This window comes from Heliangelus exortis, chromosome Z (assembly GCF_036169615.1).
Source record: "Heliangelus exortis chromosome Z, bHelExo1.hap1, whole genome shotgun sequence".
In the NCBI taxonomy this organism is placed as follows: Eukaryota; Metazoa; Chordata; class Aves; order Apodiformes; family Trochilidae; genus Heliangelus; species Heliangelus exortis.
The window spans coordinates 3,998,160-4,024,737 of record NC_092454.1 but is presented as its reverse complement, the minus strand read 5'-3'; the positions used below and the strand labels follow the sequence as shown (position 1 = coordinate 4,024,737).

The 26,578-nt window shown below is 44.8% G+C and overlaps 1 protein-coding gene across 1 annotated transcript in view; it reads left to right on the top strand.

The window, feature by feature from the left end:
* Positions 1–1,535: 1,535 nt before the first annotated feature.
* The window catches only part of LOC139789766 (urea transporter 2-like), a 34,959-nt gene continuing 9,916 nt past the window's right edge, over positions 1,536–26,578 (top strand). Inside the window, exons 1-7 of the mRNA XM_071730806.1 lie at positions 1,536–1,651; positions 2,948–3,140; positions 3,901–4,048; positions 5,486–5,620; positions 6,836–6,885; positions 8,373–8,630; positions 22,697–22,816. Of these exons, the coding sequence (XP_071586907.1) occupies positions 1,572–1,651; positions 2,948–3,140; positions 3,901–4,048; positions 5,486–5,620; positions 6,836–6,885; positions 8,373–8,630; positions 22,697–22,816 (984 nt within the window). The 5' untranslated portion in view covers positions 1,536–1,571. The remainder of the gene's footprint in view (positions 1,652–2,947; positions 3,141–3,900; positions 4,049–5,485; positions 5,621–6,835; positions 6,886–8,372; positions 8,631–22,696; positions 22,817–26,578) is intronic.

Genomic DNA, 26,578 nt, shown 5'->3' with positions numbered 1-26,578 from the left:
TCCCCTATAAAAAGTGTACCTCTGTGTTCTAGGTCCCTAAAACAAGAGAAGTCTTTCCTTTTCAGCGTTTACCTATTCATGTGCAAACTAGTTTTAATCTTTGCCTAAGTCTCTCTGCATCTGATTTACACACAAAAAAAACAGGACTCTTTCCTCATTAAATTTATAGCAGAACCTTCAGCAATCTGCCAGGCAAAAGGACGGTTCTTTGACCATCATAAATAAACCACTTTTTAATGAGTCCCTCCGTGAACTCTACAGCAATGCCCAGCCCATCCCTATCAGCTTTGCAGATGCAAAATATGCTCAGGCAGCCATAAGCCAGAGATGGGATTTACATTCCTGGTGATGGAACTGCTCTGTTCTGTGGCCAGAAAGTGACTGTAGAGATGAATGTGCTTTGAGAGAGCCTCATCACCAGCTTTTTTGTACCTCCTCCAGATAAGCCCCTAATGGTTCAGCTGGTGGACTGGATCTTGCGAGGGACCTCCCAGGTGATGTTTGTCAACAACCCTTTCAGTGGGCTGATCATTTTAGTAGGGATCTTCTTCCAGAGCCCGTGGTGGATGCTGACAGGCTGCACTGGAACAACTGTGTCGACACTGACTGCTCTGGCCCTCAGTCAGGACAGGTAGGTGGTACCTCACATCCATTCACTTAATTAAAAATTGACCCTTATGGTATCAGGAACCCACTGGAGGGTTATAGCTCCACTTTTAATAATGTTGGAGGCAGCAGATCAGCTTTCCTTACTTATGGCTTGGAAACAGCTAGGTCAGGTCTGAACTGTGGTACAGGAATAGCTGTCCTGTCCTCATAGCTTCTTAATGAGCATGGACATTTATCTCTCTGATAGGCATTGTCACAACCATGCAGGTCCTATGGGCCACAAGGAGTCCCCAAAATCATCATAATTCAACAGTCTCCAAACTGTCCTTTTCAACACACCACATCAATGAAGTTGGGTCTGGAGCAGAAGTCTGCCCAGGAGCAGCTGAGGGAGCTGGGGGTGTTGATCCTGGAGCAAAGGAGAGGAGAACTTCTGGCTCTCTGCAACCCCCTGAGAGGAGGTTGGAGCCAGGGGGGGCCGGGCTCTGCTCCCAAGGAAGAAGGGATGGGAGAAGAGGAATTGAGCTGGAGGTTTAGATTGGAGCTTGGGAAGAATTTCTCCCTGGCAAGGGTTGTCAGGGCCTGGCCCAGGCTGCCCAGGGCAGGGCTGGAGTCCCCATCATTCCTGGAGGGATTTCCAAGCCCTGGAGATGTGGTGCTGAGGGCCATGGGGCAGTGGTGGCCTTGGCAGTGCTGGGTTATTGGTTGGCCTCAATATTCTGAAAGATCTTTTCCAACCAAAACATTTCTGTTATTTCTTTGAATATGGCAGCAACCTCATGGCTTTTTGATCTGCCCTCCTACACTTCCTTCAACAAGAGTAGGACACTTATAAATTGCATTTCACTGTGTCTCTGTGACAGCTCACTTTCAGCCCAGCTTGCTCCCTTACAAAGAGTTTTTTCCATCACAGGTCTGTCATTGCAGCTGGGCTGCATGGCTCTAATGGGATCTTGGTGGGAATGCTCATGGCCGTCTTCTCTGACAAAGGGGATTACTACTGGTGGCTTCTTCTTCCTGTGGCAGTTATATCAATGGCCTGGTAAGTGTCACTTCTCCTCCTAGGTTCAGTTCTCATAGTATGGAGAGTCCTGATTTATACAACTTAAATGCATTGGAAGAGTCCTCTTCCCATCCCCATGCACCAGGAGCTCCAGGAACGATGGAATTGGGAAGAGTCACCCAGTGATGCACAGAAATGATGAGGAACATTGGTAGGAGTCTGAGTGCACAGACAGCACTGATTACAGCTCATGGACAAAGCAGAGCCCCCCCTAATCAGCAGGACAGAGTCAGGGTGGATGTCATCATGTCCAAGACCACAAACAGCTCTTCCTCATCCAGGCACTGAACCCACCCAGCACTCACCTTTAGCATGAATTCAGTCTCCCTCCTCTCAGATGTGCAGCCAGTCATGAGCAAAATTAATTCCTCCATGTAACTCCAAATGCCAGACAATGTCCTTTCAGGGTTAAATTTACCATTTCTTTGTATGGACCCTAGTAGCACTGCAGAAACTACTTAACAGCCTTAACTGAAATTAATTCAAGAGTCATCTTAATCACTGTTGGGGTTAAGATAAAAGTCACTATTACATTTCACTGCCTTTAAAATCATATTTCTTTTTTTGTATTTTGCTTCTTTAGTCACTCTCAGCAAAGGTCATTTTATAACAACCCCTGAAAGACCAGAACATGTAGTAAGAATGTTTAGTTTGTCATGTCTGCCAGAATTACTTGAGGCTTTTTGTTCAAACATTTCTTCATGCTTTTAGTTCACAAGACTCGATGTTAGAGCCAAAAGATTTTTCAATTAGTCATGTTGGTGATTTTTTTCAACTGATACTTTGAATTTCATCTTCAGAAGCCAGCATTTCTCTGTTTCTTTTTGTCTTTTCCTGACAAGATGCATGACGTTCTCTACAGTCATTCATGTGGCATTCCCAAAATTCGCTCTCCTGTTTCTTGTTAGATTTTTCTGCTGAATAAGAAGCCAGATTTCTCCATCTGTGCCCCAGTGCTGCACTGGATGCATCTATTCACAGGCTCCCTGAGCTCAGCATGGCTAGCAGAGGGCTGGCACCCTAGCCAGCTCTCCTGGGAGAAGGGTGGAGAGTTCACATCATCCATGAATGGACGTGATAATTGTTGCAAAAAGATGAATGGCTTTCTGCAACTATTTTTCTGATGCAGATTAAGAGGTGTTGCAGAAAGTATAAGAGGTGTTTCCAGAAGGAATGGCATCAGCTTGCATTTACCAGAGCTTATGGCTGAAGTGGAAGGGTGTTTCACCAATGTAATGGTTATGGACAAGTTGTTTTTCTCCTTTTTTTTCTCAGTCCAATCCTGTCAAGTGCTTTGGGATCCATCTTCAGTAAATGGGACCTTCCTGTTTTCACTCTGCCCTTCAATATTGCAGTGACTCTGTACTTGGCAGCCACAGGTCACTACAATCCCTTCTTCCCTACAACCCTCATTCAGCCTGTGGCATCAGTGCCCAATATCACCTGGTCTGCAATCAATGTGCCACTGGTAAGTTCCACTTTAACAAGTCCATGGTCTTTCATTAGCATGGTGAGCATGAGAGATTCAGCTGGGGGTAACAGTTCCACATGGGTCAGAAAAAGTGATGGAACCTGAGGGGACAGCAAAGCTGGACCTCTTACTCCACCTAGAACGGCACTGCCTCAAAAAGAGGCTTTGAGTGCTGCTAAAGCAGAAACACATCTGGATATGTTCTCCCACTGTCCATATGTGGTTAAAAGAACATCACCAACATAGCCATGACAATACAAAAAAGCAAAAGAAACATCAGGATTCTGAAGGGACGGGAACTCACAGCCAGTCCTCTAATTTCTAGACCTGACTCTGGAGGACAAACTTCCCAAGGCAGCATAAAGATATCTGATATCTGATATATATTCACAAAATATATAATGAACTCCAGTCAACCAGGCCCACCAGAGTATTATGACCTAGGAAGGTTTTCCCCTCTCATTAAAATAAACTAAAAACCCCCAAAATAAGTCCACTACCACTCCCCTATCCACCATATCACCATCCCAGAAGAACTGGTGAAGTAGGGCTGATGAAGTCCAAATCCAACATTGAACTAACTCTAGTTAAAAAAGGCACAAGTGGCCACATTTACACACCAGCCCCACTCAGAGCCAAGGCTGCTTCCTTCCTTTCTAACCAATAGCTTGGACAAAATACCTGCTGAGTCTTTTCTGAGGACAGTGATACAATAACATAACCTTTTCTACATTCCTTTTTCTACTGGCTGCTGCAGCTCTTGCAGTCCATCCCAGCTGGTGTTGGGCAAGTGTATGGCTGTGAAAACCCTTGGACTGGAGGCATCTTCCTTGTTGCTTTGCTTATCTCCTCCCCACTTATTTGTCTACATGCTGCTATAGGATCAACAGTGGGGACGTTTGCAGGTAAGAAATGTTCACCAAATGTATTTTTTACCTAGTGAGCCTTGATCCTATACATTATATGACTCTCTCCAGACTTTAGAGTTGCCTTGGACTTGGACACTCATTTCTGAAATTGTCCCTACATTTGGAAAGTCTCACTGAAGGTTACACAATTTGGTGAATTGAAAAACAGAAGCCAATTTTCTTTAATCTTTGTGCTATTAGATTTGTAACTCAAGCAGGTGGTTTGTTCTACCTTGCTTAATCCTCCTGCCATTGGATGTGATGAATCCCACAGAGAAGATGATAAAGAAACACAGGGAAACAATTTCAGAACTGATATCTTGCCACCACAAGTGTTTTAAATTACTGCCACATGCAGAAGTCTACCTCAGAGCTGATATGTCATTGAAAAGAGACAGACTTGTCTGCGAAACAGTTGGTTCTATCCTGCTGCAGATTTGCAAAAATAGCTAAAGGAATGCCACTCAAAATGGCCTGTCTCTCCACTAATGGGAGAAACAATCTTAAGAGAGATGAACCTGACCCTTGAAGTTAGACAAGATTCATGCCACTTATGTGTCTAATAGTAATTAAAAAAATGTTGTAATTAAGTATAGTCTGAGACAACAACCTTGGAAAAGTCACAGTCATCCAACAATAAGTTCTCTTCTCTGAAGCATTTTGCACAAGGCATGAGCTGCCTTATCTCTGTGTTTTTAAACAAAAATATCCACAATTTGTATGGTTAGGAGCATTTTGCAAGTTTTGAACAGGTCTGACATTTAATCTAGAAAGAGAAGGTGTGGGGGAAGTATCTGGGGATAAGCACGATGATGAAACAGAAGATAAATGAGAACACTGTAGCAGGAAATGTATTAATCTGAAAAGTGACATGAAGGTGGCCCGTGCACTGCATATCGTGCTCTTCTTTTTATTGGCACACTTCAAACTTTTGAGAAACCCTATGAGGTCAGGTTTGGAGCAGATCCTCAGCTCCAAACCCAGTGGAGAATTTTGACAGCAGTGATGGAGTTACCACACCTAGTATCAAGACCACTTCTAGCAAAGGTCAGTAGGAGGAGATGGAAAACCCTGCTTACAGCTTTCTTCAAAGACACCCAGGTGAGTAGGTCCTCCTGCACTCTGGCTGGATCCTTCACCTGGTCATCTGGAGGACCCACTACAACACACTCAGTGCATACACAGGACTTTTTGCCAGAAATAAAGCTTTGAGACTGGACCAAATTCCAACCCTAGGGACAGTATCAGAGCTCCCAAATAATGAACCTTATTTGCTTTCATTCTTTTTCTGCATGTGGATATTATGCAAGTGTGAGCTCGGGTAAATTCATCTAGATGTCAAGAGGGAAAAGAGAATGGATTTCCAGCAAGTGACAGGTGCTCCTGCAGATTCATCTCATGCCTGACCTCACAGCCTTGCCTTTTGTCTTGCAGCACTGAGCCTTGCATCACCCTTTGACAGCATCTACCTTGGCTTGCACAACTACAACTCTGTGCTGGCATGCATTGCCATCGGGGGCATGTTCTATGCCCTGACCTGGCAGACTCACCTGCTGGCTCTTGCCTGTGGTATGTATCTTTTAGATTAAAAATATCTGCATGCAGCCAGGCAGGCTACGAGTAGTGCAGGTTTAGAGTCAGCTGTGAGCCACCACTCTGCTGCAAAACTCGATGCTGCACCAGAGCTGCTTCTGGGATGTGCAGACTGCAAGTGCAGAGAGAAGGCCCTGTAAGACCCTAAATGTTCTGAAAACATCCAGAAAGGGTGGCAGTACTGCTTGAAAAAGGAGCACAAGCTATGCCACCAGCACAAGTTTAATGAATTAGCAACTCAACAATTTCACAGAAGCAGCCTTTTCCTAACTCTAAGTATCATTAGAGGATATGTGTCATAAGAAGGCAGCTGTGGCACAAGGGCAGTTTAAAATCCACCTGCCCAAAAACTCCACCTCCAAAGAGACAGAATACAGGCTCTTGGGGAAGAGTATAACATATATAAATTCCCTTGCAGATTCACCCAGCCTCCAGCCATTTCATCAACCTTGACACTAGACATTACATGGCTCTCTCCAGACTTCAGAGGTGCCTTGGGCTTGCACATACTTGGAAGAAAACTCACATTTTTTAAACTGTTTCTACATTGGGAAGGTATCACTGAAGGTCACACAACATGGTGAAGGCAAGACTAGAAGCAGGTTTTTTTTGCTTTAGGCTTTGAATTTGTTATTAGATTTTTAACTCAGGCAGGTGGGCTTTTTCACCTTGCTGCCAATGTCTGTGATGAATCCCATTGAGATGATGATAAGGAAACTTAGTGAATACGTATCAGAACTGATCTCTTGCCACCACTAGTGTTTTAAATTACTGCATTTCAGTGTTTTATCTTGAGCACAGTTTTTCATTGCTCAGCATCTTTCCCTTCCTTGACTTTGTCCTTAAGTGCCCTACCTCCATTTTGGCCACCTCTGACATCCTGGGCCAAAGAGGGCCACTGCCACCTGCTTGTGGCTTGAAGACACAAGACAGGTGGAGAATTTCTGCAGTCTCCCACTGCACACAAGTAAAGATTGATAAATTGTGCCAATTGATAAAATAAACACTAATATCACCCACTCCTGACAAAGCCACATTCTTCATTCAGCAGCCATCTCTACACAGCAGATGGAATAAAATGTTGTTCACATGGACAGATGATTTTAACTACTTGTTGAATTCCAACACTTTTCCACATTTCTTTGGAGAGCATGGCTTTCCTCACCTTAAGCTTTGGTCTTCTTTTTCCAGCATTATTTTGTGCCTACTCTGGAGCAGCTCTTGCCAATGCCCTATCTGTGGTAAGTCTGAAGGGTGTTTTTTCTGGTGGGATTGTTTGTTTCTTTTAATTGCATTTTTATTGATTATGTTACAATGCTAAGGAAGTGTCCCCAAATTGCCCATGTAAGTTTTGTCAGCACTAAAAGGAGAACCTGCAGATGGTGGCAGGTCTTGTACAAATCCTGTGCCAGCTGAACCATGCACTTACAGACTCTACAGCAGATAATAAGGTTTCAAAGACCTGTGAAGCCTGCTAACCACAGTGGGCTTGTGTATGTCTATGTGAAGTCCAGAAACAGTGCATGGTTAGAGGTGCAAAATTCAGTTTTGCTGGCAATACTTTTGACCAAGTCGCACTTACATGCTTCTTCCAAAGTCTTTCTACCAGCCTGCCCAAAGATTTTATTTAAGTTTGATGTGCATATGAGAAGGAAAATGAGAGGAAAATTGTTCTCGTAGGTACAAAATTGTCATACCTGGACAGCTCAGGGAAGAGATGAAGCCAGATATTCCAATCTTTGGGCTTTTGTAGGTTTGTCTCATTTTTTCCTTAAGATCTGAGAGATTAAATCAAAACCATATTTTAATGAAATTGATTTATTAACTTAAAAGGAAAAAAAATAGAACTAGAAGCTTTATGCATTAAATATATTCATCTGGCATCCACTCAGTACCATGTACCTCTTTGCAGATGGTTGCTTTAAGCACACCTGCTTTGGGGATGTATCAGAAAAAAAGAAAACATCTACTTTTTCCTCCTTGTGATTTTCTTTCTTTGCAGACTTCAAGTCATGTCAAGAGGTGGGTTCACAGAGCAGCAATGAGGGCCAGGGAAATGATGCCAGTAACACATGGTGGGCGCTGCAGATGGTGAAATACAGAGACAATGCTCTCAGTGCACGACATTTTGCTGGACAGTTAGGGTAGGATTTGGCCCTTGTAGTAAAGACTTTGAATGTCTGTGTGTGAGCTGGGTATCCTGGTTTTCATTAATCAGCAGAGGTCTGGAGTCTGATTCAGTTGCATCAGTATTGGTACCTGCTGTTGCTTCAAAACGACACAGGTCTCCAGTGCAGGATGTCTTAAGTAGTTACCTACATTCCAGATAAACCAGATACCTCTGTGTGAATAGCTGAATTAGCATTTGGTTGCAGAAGAGCCTCCCAGACCTCCAGACACCAGCAGAAACCTCATTCATATGCAGGCCCTGCCATGTAGCCACCTGCATGTGGGCAAACTCCTCTGGATTACAGTGGAGGATCCTACATGTGGGAAAAGCATGTCCTATGTCACACTGTCCACAGGTAATGAGCTTTACTGGCTCTCCCAGCTTCTCAAATGCAAGAATTCAGCCACGGGAAGCTGTAAGCATGGAAGCACAGAATTGTGTTGGCTGTAAAATCCCATTAAGATCATCAAGTCCAACCATTAAGACAGCACTAAGCAAAGGGAACATGCAAAAAGAGGTACCAAAATGCACCTATCTCTCTGTCTCTTTCCTTCCCAGCTCGGGCTGCCACTCTGTACCTGGCCTTTCTGCTTGTCTGCACTTCTCTTTTTGCTGGTGAATTCAGACAACCCAGCCATCTACAAAATCCCCCTCGGCAAAGTCACCTACCCAGAAGCCAACAGGGTCTGCTACCTGAGAATGAAGAGAAGAGCATCGGAGAGTCGGAGAGAAGAGCAGAAAAGAAAGGAACAGAAACTCCCCGGCAATTCAAAAATAAGCACAGGGAGCACCCCACTGTGCAGCCCCAAAATCTGCCACTCTTAATGATCTCTAAATAACCCCCACTGCACATTTTGGAGGCACTTTTTCAGAGGCTAGCCAAGGTCTACAGGCTGGGGATTCAGCAGCCCACACTAGAGAGGAAACGTGATTTGCCCTTGAGCCAAGCTTCCTCCAAAGCCTCCAGGAAACATAATAGCTGCTTTATCAATCCATGTGCTGCTAACTTGAAAGTCACCTCTTATCTGTCATAATCATAAGAATAGGCAGAAGAATACTGACAAGAGGCTGTGCTTAATTCCAGATGTGGAATTTAACAAAATAAATATGCCGAGGAGGGCTTGGTATCTAATAATAATAAATAATGTAAGAACTACGTCAAGAACAGCGCTTCAAACTAAGTACATATGTATCTGAAAGTGGAATAAACAGACTGATCTCTTCCTTTCATGTGTCCCATCAATGCCTAACCCTTTTAATCCCTTTTGACAGCTCTAACATACCCAGGTAAATATTGTTACAGAGCACATATTACTTCTGGTGCCATCTCCTGTCTCCTCATTAAGTCAGGACAATGAAGGTATAAATATATGTGCTTTAATCAGACTAGAAAAGTGACTAGCTAGCAATGATCAAACATTTTTCTTTTCCTTGCATAATTTTCTGTCTTACAAATCGAGTATCTCTCTCCTGTTAAATGCAGGATAGCAGATCTGAGTCTCTTTATCCATCCAGTGGGAAATAGGACTTCATGGAAAAAATGTGATAAAAATTTACTGCTGGTGCCAGTTCTTTCTTCCTCCTCAGGGAACAGTTACTTTGCATTAAGCCACAAGCAATGAACAAGTCAAAGGCTCCCCTTGATGTTTGTTGGGTGTCAGGTTGGGATCCTTGCATGGGTCTTCAGTGGCCTGCCTGGAGAAACCTCATGAGACACCATCAGAGTTAATCATGGGACACTTGATGCCCTTCTCCACAGGGGATGTTTTTAAGAGGCATAAGTTGCAAGAATGTCATAGCCATTTTGTTTTCTCCAAGTCCTTACAGGAGGGAAGGGCCAATTGCCCTAAAGAGGATTTCCTTGGGAACCTTTTCTAAAACGTCTGCAAAAGAAGCCTGACAGAAAGGTGTCTCCATTCTAAAGCCATCTCACATAGTCAGTTTAAAATTACAGACCCAAAGGACTCAGATTTAAAATGCAATGGGACTGTGCAACCATAGATGTTCAGATTAGATACCATCCTTTCTGCCTCCTGATGCAAAGCTGTTTTGCAGAGTCATCTGAGGTTTTTTTGAGAAGGTAGGAGCCCAGCTCCTACCTGGAACAAGGACCTTTTTTTAAAAAAAAATAAGCCTGGGCACTGCTCATGGGGCCATCTGTGCCTTTATAAGCAAAAGGCCACCAGTATCACCCACTGCCAGCTCCTAAACAGCTCCTCTAAACATCCAGAGTTGAAGTCAGGCTAAGAGACAGAAATCTGGTGCCATGTAAGTACATTCAGATGCTCTTTAAACATGTTTGGCAGTTCCAGAGACTCTGGAAAATTTCGATCCTACTTCCTTCCCTATTTGGATGACCACAGATTCAAAATTCCAGATGGCAGGACAGCCTCACACATGCAGCAAAGTCCCAATTTCAGTAGCCAAGATAACACTGTCATTGAAAATTTCAGAATCCAGTGTAGCCATTATCACCCAGCCAGCCCTCAGACTTGAGCACCTGTGTTACATCTCTCTTCCACCTTTGTCCATGTCATGGTTTAACACTGGCCCGGCAATTAAACCGAGTAACAGGCGCTCTCTATTAATCTCTCTCTCCTCCCTGATAAGAAAGGAGAGAGAATAAGGGAGAGAGACTTATGGGTTGGAAATTAACTACACAACTTTAATGAAACAGTAATGATAAATGGGAAAAATTAATAAATATATACAAATATACAAGAAAATGGATACCACATTCCTCCCCCCTTTCCCCCAATAGCTCTCACGTCACCACCGAGGCTGCAGGGCAGCTCTGGGAAAGTCCAGGCTGGAATCCTGGAGTCGGCAGCAGTTGGGAACTGGAGGCAGGAAAACACAGATCCAGGCTGGCATGGATCAGGAGCACAGGCAGAGGAAGGGATGGGATCCTTCCAGGATGCTGAGTGAAGAAAGGGAGGCAGGAAAGGCAGGAAGGGCAGGCAGCCGGAAGCTGGAAATCTGGCTTGGCCCTCGTGATCTCTCAAATTTATACTGAGGATGATGTATATGGGATGGAATACTCTGTCTGGTCAGTTCTGGCATCTATCTTGTCCATTCCTCCCCAAAGGAGGGATGCAGGTGGGACCTCTTTATGTTTTCCTCAGAGCTGAGCAGTGTCCTTGGCTCTGCACACCAGTCTCTAGCAGTAACTCTAAACATCAAGTGTTACCAGTCCTAGAAACACACACTGTCTGAGAAACTTGCTGTTAATTTCAGCAAGTGCAACTACTTACAAGAGACTTAGCTAAAAGCAAAAGTACAAGACAGAAAATCACCTTTATCCTGGCCCAAACCAGGACAGTCCATCAGGCCAACCTCTGAACCTGGCCTTACAAATGCCCTCCAGCAAAGCCCTGAGAGAATGAGCTTTCATTCCCACATGCCACACATCTTCTTGGAGATTGGTAGGAGGCTCATGCTAGCCATGAGGCTTTTGTTAGCCCAGGTCAAATTATGAGGGATGGGACTGATCACAGCTCAGTACCTGACCTACCCAGCTCAAGGGAGGAGCATCTGACAGATGCAAAACTGCAGCAAGCAGGAAAACAAACACACTGTGGCAGTCAAAACCTTGGAGAAGCTGGGCTGTGATAAGCAGCAGGAGAGCAGAAACGCAGGTGGATTTCTGTAACATGAGAGCAAGGGATGAAAAATTTATTTATGCAATTTATGAGAAACAGATTGTTTCTAAAAAAGCAAACCAATACCATGAGATCAGGGGCATCCCAGTGTTACTGCTGCTGCTGCAGGCAAACACAGAAAGGCAGAACAACACATGAGGTGATACTAAGCTGTCTGAACACCTTCCATCTATAGCAGTTGATGAAATATTAAGCACATGCCAACTATCAGGACCTGCTCGTCTGCTCTGCACTGTTTAATTTAGCTCATACACTATCCATCATTAGAAAAAAAAATAAATAGTAGCAACACAGAGTTTCGCTAAAAAATACTATAGTAGGGTCAGCTAAAATATTGCTAGAGCCAAATTTTTGATGAAAAAAAACCCTCAGCTGTGGTAAGTTATGCCAAGCATATTATTTGTTTTCTTAAGAATGAAGCACAAGCACAATGCAGCTATTGGAAAGAATTTGTCATGTAAAAGCCATTGCAGAAATTAATTCCTCAGCCACAAGTAAATCCATCCTGAAATCAATTAGCAAACCAATTTCTAGAGTTGAAGCCATCCATAAAATATAGGGTATAAACAGGTTTATTAAGTCTCTAGCTAATCAAAAGATTTGAGTAACTATAGCCAGTACCAATAATTCTTGAAAGCAGCCAAGGCAAATCAAGTGTCTCTTGGAATGCAGCAGTAGACAACAAAAGCAGCAGAAGGAGCTATCAGTAGTAGCCCCAATTGTTTGCTGTCTGTTGAGTTCTACAGAAAATTTTCATTAAGAGAAATAATAATTTTCAATGTGACTAATACTTTCTAGGCAGTTCCCAGAGGTCCAATAAAAAATAAATATGCCCCCCCTCAAAAAAAAAAAAAAAAAAGAAAGAGCCTAAGACCTAAAGCCTCCCTTATAGCTGGAGAGGTCACTCCACACAGCTCATATCCACAGAAAATAAATTAAATATTTCTGTACAGAACACAGCCTGGCCCAAGAGTTGCATATATAAAAATGAACTCCTAAATTTTTTTTTACAATATCTGAATAACAGCGTTAATAGGAGCAGAGTAAGCAACAAAAAGGAATTGCAAGAGGCTTCCCCAGTGAACAGAGAAGACCACCAAGTCTCTTATAGCTGTAGTCTGACATAAAAGCACTACATTCACTACATATACATATACTACATGTTACTAAGAACTATGCTTACTTAACTGCCCCAAATATAGTTTTTCTTATTTTTTTATTTGCTCCCTATGCCCTTCCCCAGAAAAAATAAAGAACCAGCTTTGCACTTTGAGAATTTGTTCTCAGCTCTCCTCACACAGATATAGTTACTTCTGTTACCAAGACTGGTCAAAGAGTCTCTTCCAGAAAACCCAGGGGCAAGTGCTTTAGGTGTCATGGCTTGGGCACTGATGACTCCAGAATGACTTTTTTGTTAATTACACTTCACTACCGATGAGCAAAGCTGTGCTGAGTGAATGTGGAGTAGAGGAATTTGATTTTTCAGTAACCATTAGAATAGAAATACAGGAAATAAAGAATAGTTTTGATTGGGAAAAGACCTTTAAGATCACCCAGTCCAACCCTTAACCCAGCACTGCCAAGGCCACCACGGCCCCATGGCCCTCAGCACCACATCTCCAGGGCTTGGAAATCCCTCCAGGAATGATGGGGACTCCAGCCCTGCCCTGGGCAGCCTGGGCCAGGCCCTGACAACCCTTGCCAGGGAGAAATTCTTCCCAAGCTCCAATCTAAACCTCCAGCTCAATTCCTCTTCTCCCATCCCTTCTTCCTTGGGAGCAGAGCCCGACCCCCCCTGGCTCCAACCTCCTCTCAGGGGGTTGCAGAGAGCCAGAAGCTCTCCCCTCAGCCTCCTTTGCTCCAGGATCAACACCCCCAGCTCCCTCAGCTGCTCCTGGGCAGACTTCTGCTCCAGACCCTTCCCCAGCTCCCTTGCTCTTCTTGCAGGGGGGTTGCACTGGATGGCCTTGAGAGGTCCCTTCCCACCCAAACCACTTGATGATTCTTTGATAAACCCCTGAAATTCCCATCTGCTGGGAAGCTGCTGTGCTTGCCCATGCCAGATATCTGTAATGACAGATGTATTCCCCAGCACTGTTGGCTGCTTTGTGATTTTGTAGATGACAATCAACAGGGCTACAGAAATACCATCACTCTGAGGGTGACATCTGTTTGCCAAACACTGTCCCCTCTCTCCCCTTCAACAGAAGGCTTTTGGTTTTTTTATTTGGAAGATAGAAGGAGTTCAAACTGGAAACAAACCCTTGAGGGCAGTTGATTTCACAGTTCTCTGGGGGTCTTTTACAGACTATTGCAGCTGTTGCCACAGCTGGAATTCACACATCCCATGGCTCTTTGGGAAGCAAAGGTTTCCTCCAACACATTTTCCCTGTGAATGAGTAGAGAGTTTGGAGACCCACAGCTGCAGCTCAGCCAGTCCTGAGGATGCTGAATTACCTTGGTGCTTTTAGTTTCTTGATTTGTCATAGAGCTGCATCCTCACATCCTTCTCCAGGGATGCATCCTCTTCATCCATCTCTAGGGACAGACTTCAGCATGCAGAACTGAGGCAGACCCAAATCCATGCTCCCAAGATGAGCAGCCTCACACAGCACAGCAGGGGTGAAGCACCAAGTACACGCAGACCCCTTCCAAAAACACCCATTACAAAAACATCCAACTTCCAAAAACATCCATCCTCACCCTCCCCCATCCAGAGTGTGCACACAGGGGTGCAGGCTACAGAGCACATCCTAGGGGCTACAAACCAAATTGTGCTGTGCATTGAATTACAAAAGAAAATGGCAGACAGAGAGACACAACCCTGACCTGTGCAACTTAGGATGGTCTGAAAGCTTTTTTCCCTCCCTTCAGGGCATCCCAGACTGTACCTGCCCCCACTTCCCCACCCTTCCCTCAGTTCAGCTGAGTGCTGACAGCTCCCTCGCTCTGTTATCCACAGACCTCAAGCCAGAAACCAGGCAGCAATTTCCTGGATGTGGAGAAAAATCAGTTAAAAATGATGACAAACTATAAGTCAGTGATCATTTCTTTCTGTGGCTGAGTGAGTTAAATTCACTTGTGTAACTTAAATCCTGTTTAGGGCATTTTCCATTCACATGAATTCATCAGACTAGCAGACGGGGCTGCTTTTTTTTGTTTTGGTTTGCTTTGGTTTAGTTTATTTGTCTGTGATAAAATGCATATTTTTGCTGCAAATAGATATAGGTCTGTTTTCATGGATGTGCATAAAAATCGTGCTCCATAGTACAGCTTAGAAAGCCCCATGGGCATCTACAGCCAGTGCAACTCTACCTCTATCCATTGCATTGATTTTTAATTTTCTGTTGTTCTTGCTGCCTGCTGGCTCACTGCTGGATGCCACCAGTCCTCTTTCTCTTGTAGATGATATTTGCAACACACTATTTACAGCACCATTTCTGTTGAGAAAATATCATCAAGGAAATGGTAATCACTGCAGTTCTGGTGTTGAGTCTTTTGCTCAACTATATATACTATATATAGTATATATATATGTATAAATATATATACTACTATACTGTGCTGCTCTTTGCTGAGTCCCAACACATTCATCTCCTACAACACAGAGGCTTGTGAGAATGGATTATTTCCTTGAAAGCAAAGCATGTCCTAGCTGAGATTCACACCCCCAACATCAGGGCAAAAGGAGAGGAAAGGGAATGAAACTCTACTGACCTGAGATTAGACGCAGGGAAGTTAAGCAAACTGACTTTGAAATTTCAGAAGTAATCGCAAAAGAAGCAGCAGAAAAACACCTTGCCTTGTGTCATAGAAAAAGGGGTGAGTGTGGCCAGATTTGCCATTCTCATGGGGATCCTGCTGTCTTGAGGCTGGTCTAGAAATTGAGCGTCTTTGAACTTGGGCTTTTCCCTGGAGTCAGAGGAATAAGAGAGGGGTGTAAATCTGAAATTTAGAATTGTTTGAGTTGCAGTTTCCTCTCTGGTCCTAACACACAGCAATACAGTAAACCTCAAAAGGCTTCCAAAATCCTCTGATATTTCAGGATTTTCAATATAGCTGATCCAGTCTACACTGCTGCAGATGAGCAGGAAAAAAAACCACAAGCAGCCTTGAGGTTCAGGCTCATGGTTGAAGAGGAGAGCTTTGCTCACCACCAGCTCCTGGGAAACAGATGATCACAGCAAGAGCCAGGCAGAGCTGAATACTCTCTCCTCCAGGACAGAAGCACACCACAGGTAAAGAGGAGAGGATATGAAGTTGTCTGAACCAGATGGCCTTGGGAGAAGCCAGTGTCTTCCAGCTAAAGTGCATATTATGTTGGGAAACACCTGGCCATACGAAGTAATTGGAGCTAGGATGATTCCAGTGAAAAGAATTATTTCCTTTGGAGGTCCCATAAGTGCTTGCAACTCAATCTTCCTTCCACAGGCATCCAGGCCAGCCCAGAAAAATGCCCATAGCTGATAAGAAAAGTAGTAGTGCAGCCTGAACAAAAAGGGCAAGGAACACAAATCCAAACCAGGAGACCCACTCAGATGAATGTACTTGGCTTTTCTTTGATGTGTATTTCATCAGGGTTCATGAGAGATATGACTGTCACCTAGTGTTTCTTGGGGCTCAGAGATATTTTCTGTGCTGGACATCATGTTCATCCTTAATTTGAATGGAATCCCTAATGAATAGAATGGTGCCAGATGGCATCTCATTGTCATGGTGGACCAACAGCACAGTCCTTGGAATGTGTTGTCCTGGCCAACTAGCTCAGTTCTCAGCAATTCTTCACTGGTCACAACACTTTAAACTATCCTGAAAAATCTGCAACTAGAAGTGCTGCAGATATTTTTTTGCTACCCATCAGTCCTGTATTCAGAGCATCAGTCTAAAGGAAGAGAGTCTGAACCTCTACCTAAACTCAGCACCCAATTTCCACAACAGGGTAGGTAGTTTTTACACCTTTATTCTATCCAGAAAACATTTAAAACCTGCTCCTTAGAAAGTCCTACTCCTCTCCTGTCCCAGTGGGCTTCTTTGCAGCAGTTTTGGACTCTTGCAGCTGCATGGCCTGAGAAGATGAGTCCTGGGAGCAGATCAGGCTGGATGGAAAGGACAGTGGCTCTACAGAATATGTGGACAAAGAAGATTATTTATGTGCTTGCATTAGGATTTTGGCTTGCGTTGATTTTGGCTGCATACAGCAGCAGAAGTACCCAGATCCTTACACAGGTTCAGAGCGTGGGGAGTCTTGCCTGTGACAGGGCCAGGGAACTGCTGTTTATGGTCTAAAAAGGGCCAGATGGAATTTTGCTTTGTGTTCCATAATGTGCTGGACAGACACCACGAGAGGGAGCTGCACACTAGAGCCAGACAGCTCTCCTCTCCAGTCATCCCCACAGCCACCAGATGGAGAAAATGCCATACAGTTGTCACACGGAGGAATGTCAAATAGCACCTTTCTCTGGAGAATTATTACAGGCCAAAATGAAAGGTTAGAAGCTGCCCACATCAGTCTGGTCTCTGGTCAACTTCATGTAAACCCAAAACCACTCTCCTCAGCAAACAGCTCCAAGATTGTGACAGACCCCTTGGTGCTGTGTGCTGAAACAGATCTTCTTTCCAGCCTGTGTGTGATCATAAAAAGATGATGAAAAGCAACATGGACCCAGACTCCAACAGCCACAGATTTGCAGATGTTGTACCCTGAAGGATGCTCAGCACAGGATGCTCCTCCAGCATGGCTCAGCCCTTACCTGACCAGAGGAGCTGCCTCCCCAGTCTGCACATGGGCTGAGCATTCCAGGAAAGGCTGAGGCACTTGGACCCCTTTAGCCTGGAGAAGAGAAGACTGAGGGGAGGATCTCATCATTATAAATACTTATAGGGTGGGTGTCAGGAGAATGGGATCAGTCTTTTTTCAGTGGTGCCCAGCAATGGCACAAACTTGAACACAGGAATTTCCATCTAAGCATGAGGAGGAAATTCTTTACTTTGAGGGTGGCAGAGCACTGGCACCAGCTGCCCACAGAGGTGGTGGAGTCTCCATCCCTAGAGACATTCAAAATCTGCCTGGACACCATCCTGTGCATCCTGCTCTGGGTGAACCTGCTCTGGCAGGGGAGTTGGACAAGAACATCTCCATACACTCCATCCAACCCCTGACATGTGTGATTCTGTGATCACCCTCCCTCAATACACCATGTCTCCCACTCCTTCATTTCCTTTCCCTTTCCACCATCCCAGAGAAACCAAAAACTGGGAAAAATTCTAGAAATGAAACTATGGGCTTAGTCAGAGCCAGTCTTACAGCAGGAGGCTACACCAGGTAAGCTGCAGAGGTCTCTTATCCTACAGTTTGAAGTCACTGGAGCAGTTTCAGAGCATCATATGCTTTTGACACTGTGTCCCATCATATGCTTTTGACACTGTGTCCCATAACATCCCTATAGACAAGTTAATGATGGACTAGATAAATGGATAGTGAGGTGGATTGAAAACTGGCAGAATAAAAGGTCCCAGAAAGTTGTAATCAGTGGCACAAACTCCTAATACATCCTGGAACCAAAACTGTTTGGCATCTTCATTAATGACCTGGGTGATGGGGTGGAGTGCACCCTCAGCACATTTTGAGAAGATACAAAACTGGGAAGAGTGGTTGGTGTGCCGGAGGGTCACGCTGTTATCCATAGGGTCTTCAAGAGGCTGAAAAAAATGGACTGACAAGAACCTCATGAAGTTCAACAAGCAGAAATGTAAAGTCCTGCATCTGTGCAGTCCTTGTCTCAGTGAATTCTGGGGGCAATGGAGCTGGAAAGCAACCTGGCAGAAAAGGCAATGGGGGTTCTGGTGGACAGCAAGTGGACCACGATCCAGCAATGTGCTCTTGTACCAAGGAAGATCAACAGCCCCCTGGGCTGCTTCCCCTCCTGGCTGAAGGTCTGTAGAGCTGATTCTGCCCCTGTACTCAGCAGGGGTGAGACACAAACTGTTATCAGTTTTGGGCTCCCCGGCACAGGAGACACAGGGACATTTTGAACAAGTCCAGCAAAAGACCACTAAGGGATTGCAGCACCTATTATACAGGCAAAGGGCAAGAGATCTGGGATTGATCAGGATGGAGAAGGAAAGGCTCAGGGGCATCTTACCCATGTGTACAGATATCTAATGAGAAGAGTAGAGGAGGCAGAGCCACACTCTTTTCAGTGGAGCACAGCAACAGGACCAAGGAGACAAGGAGACCACAAACACAGGCTGTGTTTCACACATCCACATCCCCACCTAGGCAAAACAGCACTTGAGTTTTAGCTACCTACAGAACTTCACAGATGTGTTTGTAGCATTTTAAAGCACCTGTTTGCAGACCTGACCCCTGCAGTGCAACCTGAGCCGAGGAGCACAGCCAAAACCAGCAGCATAAATGGCAATCAAAATGCTACCAAGTGATTTTTCAATGCAGCTCTTGAAGGCCATTGAGCCTTGAGAGAGACATGGAGGCAGAGCTTGTGAAGCTGGGTCTGGACCAGAAGAATCTTTGCTGGCAGAGCTGTCACGTTCAAGCACCGTGCCCAGCTACACACATCCAGACAGCTCCTGCCTGGCAAGCCAGCACAGTCAGGGATCATTCAGGCTTTTCTCTGGGACAGCTCAGGTGTTAGGTCTGGTTGAGTTCCAACCACCCTCTTCTGACCATGTCAGACACCAAGCCTGGTCCAAGGGGCAGCATCAAAGCCACCTTCCCACAGGACACAGTAGGCAGAAGAAACACATCAGCCAGCTTCACTTCACTTCTTCACTTCACTTCACTTCACTCCACTTCACTTCATGGCTGATGAGTTAAGGCATGGATTCATGTCTCCTAAACAATCCAGGGCTTAGGTGTCAGACAAAACCCCAGCTCAACACCAAGTGGCCTTCACATGTGCCTGCAATCAAGAGGCAACTTGCTAATCACCTCTAAGTGTCACCTCCCTCCTCAGTTTGCACATCATTATATGGTTACCCAGAGCTGGAGGCCTACTCCCAGGCAGATGGTACCCAACATCTGACTAGCAGGCACATGGCACATCTCAACCCTTTTGACAAGAAATGTTCTCTGATGTTTCAGTCTCCCCACCTTGAATCACAAAGCCCAGAAGACAGGAGTAGATACCTGCACCCTTGAGTGATCAGCACAGGAGGCTCAGCAAGGATTGAATTAGACCTGGGAGCTTTTCGACCATTCCCCACCCTTCTGCACCAATATTAAAGGGAATCTCAAACCTCAGGACACCACTACTCAGACCAGGCAGGTGTTCCTGTGCTTGACTCCAACACTTAAATCTGAGATCTGGCCCAGACCTTTCAGAAGGCCACTGCTGGAAATCCAAGGATTCCCTAGGGCAACTTCTGCAGCAGTGCAACCCTCCCCATAGCTGGCTGCACCTGTGGTCCAGTGAAACTGTCACATGGCAGTGAAGAACATCACTCCTTCTCCTCTTGTTCACAGAGCAGGCTGCTGCCAGGGACCTCATTCCCACGTAGGCATCAGCAGACTAGGATCCTGTTACTGATTAACCAGCCCTTCTGTAAGCTAAACAAAGCATTGCCAGGAGACATCCATCACGGGTATGAAACACGGTGGCTTTTTTGTGAATCCCCTCCAGCAGCTCCTTTAAAGCACCAGAATCAGGTGGGGTCATCCTGAACCTGGCTCCCTGGAGGAAAGAGCCACCCCACTGCTCTGCAGATGGAGGCAGTACAGCCTGACAGCAAATCCTGCCCAGCCCCTGTGCTGCATCCCTTTCATAGAGAGAAGAAAAAGATTCTGGTTTAAATGATTTCAGGTCAGGCCTGAACATCCCTGAAACACAGGGGGTATGAAGTCTAAAACTCAACCCAATCAGATGCCCTGTGAGCACTTCCCACCCAAATTACCCAAAGCATTTTCCTTCTCTTGAGGGGCAAGGATTCATTTTGCTGATAAGAAAGCAAAGGCAGTCCAAGGAGAAATCAACATTAGAGGGGAAAAATTTTGCTGTACTGGAGGAAAGCAGCTTCCCCTGCAAAAAAAATTTCATGTAACACGTACTGCTGGGTGAAAAGTTAGTGGACAGCAGGGTCAGGCACAACAGCTGTCACCTGCTTGGTTAGAGGAAGACTTGTTGATAGCAGCTGACTGCTATCAGATACCCTCCTCAGTTCCACCATCCCCGGAGGTGTTTAAAAGCCATGCAGATGTGGTGCTGAAGGCCATGGTTCCTCTGTTGCTTGCTATAGGTGACCCTGCTTTGCCAGGGGTATGGACTGGATGATCTTTCAAGGTCCCTTCCAACCCTAACTTTCTATGATTCTCTGATTCTATGGCTAAAGAGTTGGACTTGATGATCTTAAAGGTCTTTTGCAGCCCAAATATTTTTGTGATTCTTACTTGGGTGTGGGGAAGGAAATTTAGTCTGCTGATAAAAATATGCCCATTAAAGGAGAGGCACCCTGGGAGGAAACTCAGAAAGAGAACTCAATAAGAGTAGCATCACTCCAGCTTGTGTAGATGCTGAGGCAGTTTCCACAGGGCTGGAGGATGCAAAACCACAAAGCTACATGGACTCTGGTTCAAAAACAAAGCATTCACATCAGCAGAGGAAGTTGCAGGGCTGCTTCTCTAAACCATCACTCTAATAAAGTCCCAAAGTGAGTGATGTTGGCTCTTTTAATTAGCCTAGTAGGTCACACGGAATCACGAGGTTTGTTTGGATTGGAAGGCACCTTAAAGATCACCTAGTTCCAACCCCCTGCCACAGGTAATTTTGCCAGCTTTCCCTCTGCCCTTTCTCCTATAATTCACTCTCTCAAGACTTCCCTCCCCAGCCTCTTCCGTATCTTTCACAGCCATTTCACAACCTTATAAACCTCTCAAATATGCCACATTTCTGATATTCCAGATTCCTACAGTGAGCCACACAGGCCAGGTTAAAAAGAAAAACAAAACAAAAAAATTTTGACAAGCAATTGAACTACCAGAAAGGGGAAAACTTGGAAGGCTGCTTAACACAATGTTCTGTGGAGCATACTCCCAGCTCACTGTTTTGAGAAGGAAGGGTACTGAGATGTCCTGGATAAGGAGGGTAACGTTGGGGACATCAGGTTCAGATGTACCAAGAGTTCACTTTGAATCCTTGAGTCTCTTTAAGTGGCTGTGCTGGTTTGGACTGGGACCTAGCACAGATGTATGTTTTGGATTTGTGATGAGAAGTGTGGATAACACAGGGATGTGTTAGTTATCACTAACATTGCTTCTACAGAGTCAAGGCATTTTCTGATCCTCACACCACCCCTACCACCAGGGAGGCTGGGGATGTGCAGGAAGCTGGAAGGGGACACAGCTGGGACAGATAACTCCAGCTGAATGAAGGAAAAGAGAGTGGATTTACACTAGGTATTAGGAAGAAATTCTTTGTTGTGAGGGTGCTGAGCCCCTGTGCCAGGTTTCCCAGAGAAGCTGTGGCTGCCCCATCCCTGGCAGTGTCTCAGGTCAGGTTGGATGGGGCTTGGAGCAACCTGGGCTGGTGGGAGGTGTCCCTGCCCATGGAAAGGGCTTGGGAATGGATGAGCTTTAGGGTCCCTTGCAACCCAAACCATTCTGTGATTCTTTGGCTCCGTGATAGTCCATACCATGCAAGGTCACTCTCAGTTGCCTCAACAGCCCTCGTTTGGCACAAAGGGTTTGGCAGGACAAGAGGTTTGATTGGAATGTGCTAGATCAGATTTAGAGCTGTTATCACTCTTTAGCTACTACCTGACAGGCTCCTGGGCTTGCCATGGGGCTTGCTCACCCCACTGTCTATCAGACATCCCAGGCATCACTGCTGTCCTGAAGAGGCTGGAACTCCAGTGTGAACTCTAGCTGAAGGGACTGTGACCTGTGGATGAGTCCACATGGGAACAGGACACCACAAATGAGAGCTAGTTAAAAGGAAAAAATTAAAAAATCAAATAAAAAACAAGAAAACAAACAAAAACAAAACAAAACAAAAGAACTCACACTCAAAAAAAACCAACAAAGAAAAAAAAACTAACCAGAAAAAAAGCCAGCAGGGAAGAGGACATTTGGAGAGGCTGTTGAAGGTTGTTGGCAAGAGAACAAGGACAGAGCCAAGAGGAAAGGTGGAGAATTCAAGAGGGAACCTTCTTGACATTTGCTTGGAGCTCAACAAGTGGGAGGAGAAACAAACTAATTAGTAATATCAGGACAGGAGCCACGCTAGCCTATATAAACTAGTGAGGCATTTTCTTCTTCCCAGTCTCTTAGCCATCCTTTCCTTCTGTCCTAGCCAGAAAGAAACAGGTGTTCCTGAACTCATTGGAAAGGTAAGAGTGCTTTTTTTGTTCCTTCTCATGCAATAAACATGCACCCTGTTGCTGACTTCCTGGCTTTCTTCTTTCTTCTCCCCCAAAACACCTAAAAACCAGCATTTCAGCTGCTCTCCTGAGTGAGAGCAGCAAAGGCTCAAGATAAGCACAAAAGTTGAGGAATATCACAAGAATTTCAAACACTGAGGACTTTCTGGCAGGGTGAGAATTTATTAGTATTGCTTAGCCCAGCTGGCTCAACCTTTGAGGGAAAGAAAGATTTAAAAAAAAAAAAAAACCACAAAAAACCAAAACTCCTCAACATCTCCCTTTACTGCCTTTCTGTTCTGCAAAATGCAAAAAATACCCAGATAGTAATAATATTCAGCTAATGTGGTAGCATCTCTTGATTTCTCTGTCCCCAAGAGACAGATTTCTGAAAACTGAATTGCAAATGGGCTTAATGAATATTTGAATCTAAGGGATGAGTTTTCTTTGGAATTAATGCTTTGAAATGTGTCTCCTATGGGAAAACATGAACTCTTTTTGGTTTTTTTCCAGTGAGGGTCAAGTGTATTAAAATCTTCCTGGTTTGAGGAGTGTTCTTGTGCCTGCATGCGTTGCCATACATAACACTGTACTTATCCAGTTTTACTAAACCCCTGGTAATGTAACACAGGCTATGCTGAAATTAGAGTTGCTGAGAATCTGGCTCTTTCCTCCTATTGTACTTGGAGCAGGAATTCCTCTAAAAACATGCTGCACACAGCCCTGGCTGCCCACAGCTTCACATCAACAATTCAGAAAATGCAAGGTACAATGACAGCAATTGTGCCTTAGCAGTCCCTTGGACAAACAAATACCACACAGCAATTTAAATCCCCTCCATTTACAGACTAACTTGAATTTTTTCAGGCAGAGAGAAAAAAAAATCCAGGAAGAAGAAAGCACTAGACAGCCTTTGCTGCATTTTCAGGCATAAAAAGCCCAACAAGTAGCAACACAGGTGCTGGCTTGGAAATACCTGGGAGTATTAAAACAATCAGCCAAGTAAAAAAACTTGGTTCCTCTCCCAGCTCCAAGCACAGCATCACTCTTACCGTGCGTAACACGTAATGAATGAGTGGCTGGGCCTGCCTCAGATTGCTGCACGTGAATTAAAAAAATATATTAAAAAAAAAAAAAAAAAAAAAAAGACATTATTTGCAGGCCAGCTGCTTCAGGATTGCAGCACCAGCACGGGGTATCTGCTCTGCTGCAGCTTTAATGAGGCATTTCTGAGATGCCATGGGTATGGCGTGACAGGGAAGAAGTGTACACAAGTGGAAGAGGAATTGATTAAGGGAGACATGAAGTTGCATAACATCAGTGCTTTGCTACAGGACATTTATTAACTCTGAGAGGATTATTTGAGAGAAACAATAGATTAGCTTCTTTTTCCTGCGATGACTTCATCTTTGTGCAAGAAAAACAATTTTTTTTTCTCTTTTTTATTCTCAGAGGCTCCATTTTGTAAATGATACAGAAAAGTTTAGGTACTTTCAGCAGCAAAACTTTCCTCCTTGCTTATGTGATCATTCTTAGAAGAGTGGCAGACAGTGACAGAACAATAGGTAATGGTTTTAAATTGAAAGAGGGGAGACTTAGGTTAAATATTAGAGAAAAAATATTCACCACGAGGGTACCAAGATACTGGAATAGGTCACCCAGGAAGGTTGTTGATGCCCCATCCCTGGCAGTGTCTCAGGTCAGGTTGGATGGGGCTTGGAGCAACCTGGGCTGGTGGGAGGTGTCCCTGACCATGCAGGAGGGTTGGATCTTGATCCTTAAGGTCCCTTCCAACCCAAACCATTCTATCATTCTATGTTATTCAACAGCACAGAGACACCTAGGCAAGGGAAGGCAGCAAACATCAGGAATCCCTGTGGAAAAGCAGCAGGGACCCAAATCTAGCTCTCACTTTCCATGGTACACCATGGGAAAATAGTTTGAAATAGTTCCTCTGCACCTTCACGAGACCTGAAATCAGGGTTTTTTTGCACCTGAGAGATGAAAGCCACATTCAGATTTGCTCTGCCTGGTCCCTGCTGCTGCTCCTAAATCCCAGCAGTCACACACCAGTGCTGGGACCACACCACAGTGCATTTCCTACCAAATGCTTTCCAGTTGAGCCTCTGCAGAACATGAAGGCACTTCAAGCTGCGTGCCTGACACCAGGGCTTGCACAGTCTTTAAGCAAGAATATGAGATCAAAAAAAACCACTTTCCCAGACTAAAAGAAATAAGTACTACTAATAATAGCAATAAAAAAAAGATTTAAAATCCTACCCCCTGCAGAAGCCAAGCAGCCTGTTCCAACATAACAGTGCTTTTGCAATTATATCCATTTTTCCTTCCTTCATCCAATAAGAAGAAAAGCCAACTCTAAATGAAACCTGACCCAGCTTCAATAGCAAACCAAAAGACCTGCTGCAGACTGGTCTTTGTGCAATCCCCATCAGAACATGCACAGTGCTGCTTGAATTAAAACTCAGACATCACTGTCATTTTTTGAGTATCTTCATTATCCTGGGATGAGACCATTTTTCTGCTGTGCCTTCTTAAATAGCTGCTATCTCCTACTCCCCAAAACAAGATACGTGTTAACAGATCATTAATCTGAGCATATATGGCAGCTACTCTCCTTACTGTGGCAAAAATTATTAAAAATGCCCCCCAAAAATTCTATGCTGGTGCTGGTTCCAAACTGTTTAACTCCTTTTTATATTCTTTGGACAACTAAGTAGAAGTAGTGCAAATCCTCCATGTTCTGCATTGCTGGAGAGGTGGGACAAGGTTTTGGTGACAGCGTCCAAGAGTGCCTGGGATATGATTTGGGGTGGCAGAGAAGTCCATGGGGCTGGATCATTGTCTCTACAGTGTTGTGAAGATCCCACCTGAAACCAAGGGGGTTCTTAGCCCACTCCTTACATCCCAGGCTGCTCTGCAGGTGATGAAGCTGCTTTGTAATGGTTTCCTTCTCCTTTAGCATATATCAGCTGATAGGAAAGGTGAAGCAAAATTCATGTGACCCCTCTCTCAAGACACATATCACTTGATGAACATAATGAACATGGGTTTGACAAGTGATGTGGCCAGGAGGTACCCCTGATCACCTCCTCAGTCACTGGAATTTTGAATATTGTGGAAGAACAGGTCTGCAGGACACCAGTGCAGCCTTCACCAGGGGTGAAGTTGAGGCCAGGTTAGTGGAACACACTCACCTGGTGACCTGGTCCTTCTGCTGTGCCAGGTGCCTCGAGCTGATTTCATTTCTGCCCAAGACATCCCAGAACACCAGGGTTCTCCAGCCTCAGACCTGCATGGAGCTGCCATACCAGCAGCACAGCCCATGCCATGCCAAAGTCCCTCAAGAGCAGGTAAAGAGCTTCCCATCTCACAGTGAGTTGCAGTGTAAAATTATTATATGTCATAGAATCATAGAATAGTTTGTATTGGAAGGGACCTTAAAGGTCATCAAGATCCAATCCTCCTGCATGCAAGGATGCATCCATCCCACCAGCCCAGGTTGCTCCAAGTCCCATCCAACCTGACCTGAGACACTGCCAGGGATGGGGCATCAACAACCTCCCTGGGTGACCTATTCCAGTATCTTGCTACCCTCAAAGTGAATATTTTTTTCCTACTATTTAACTTAAATCTCTCTTCTTACATCCCATACTGTGGGACATCTCCAGACTCTGTAGTGCAAACAGGTTCACACTCAGCACACAGAGGAAC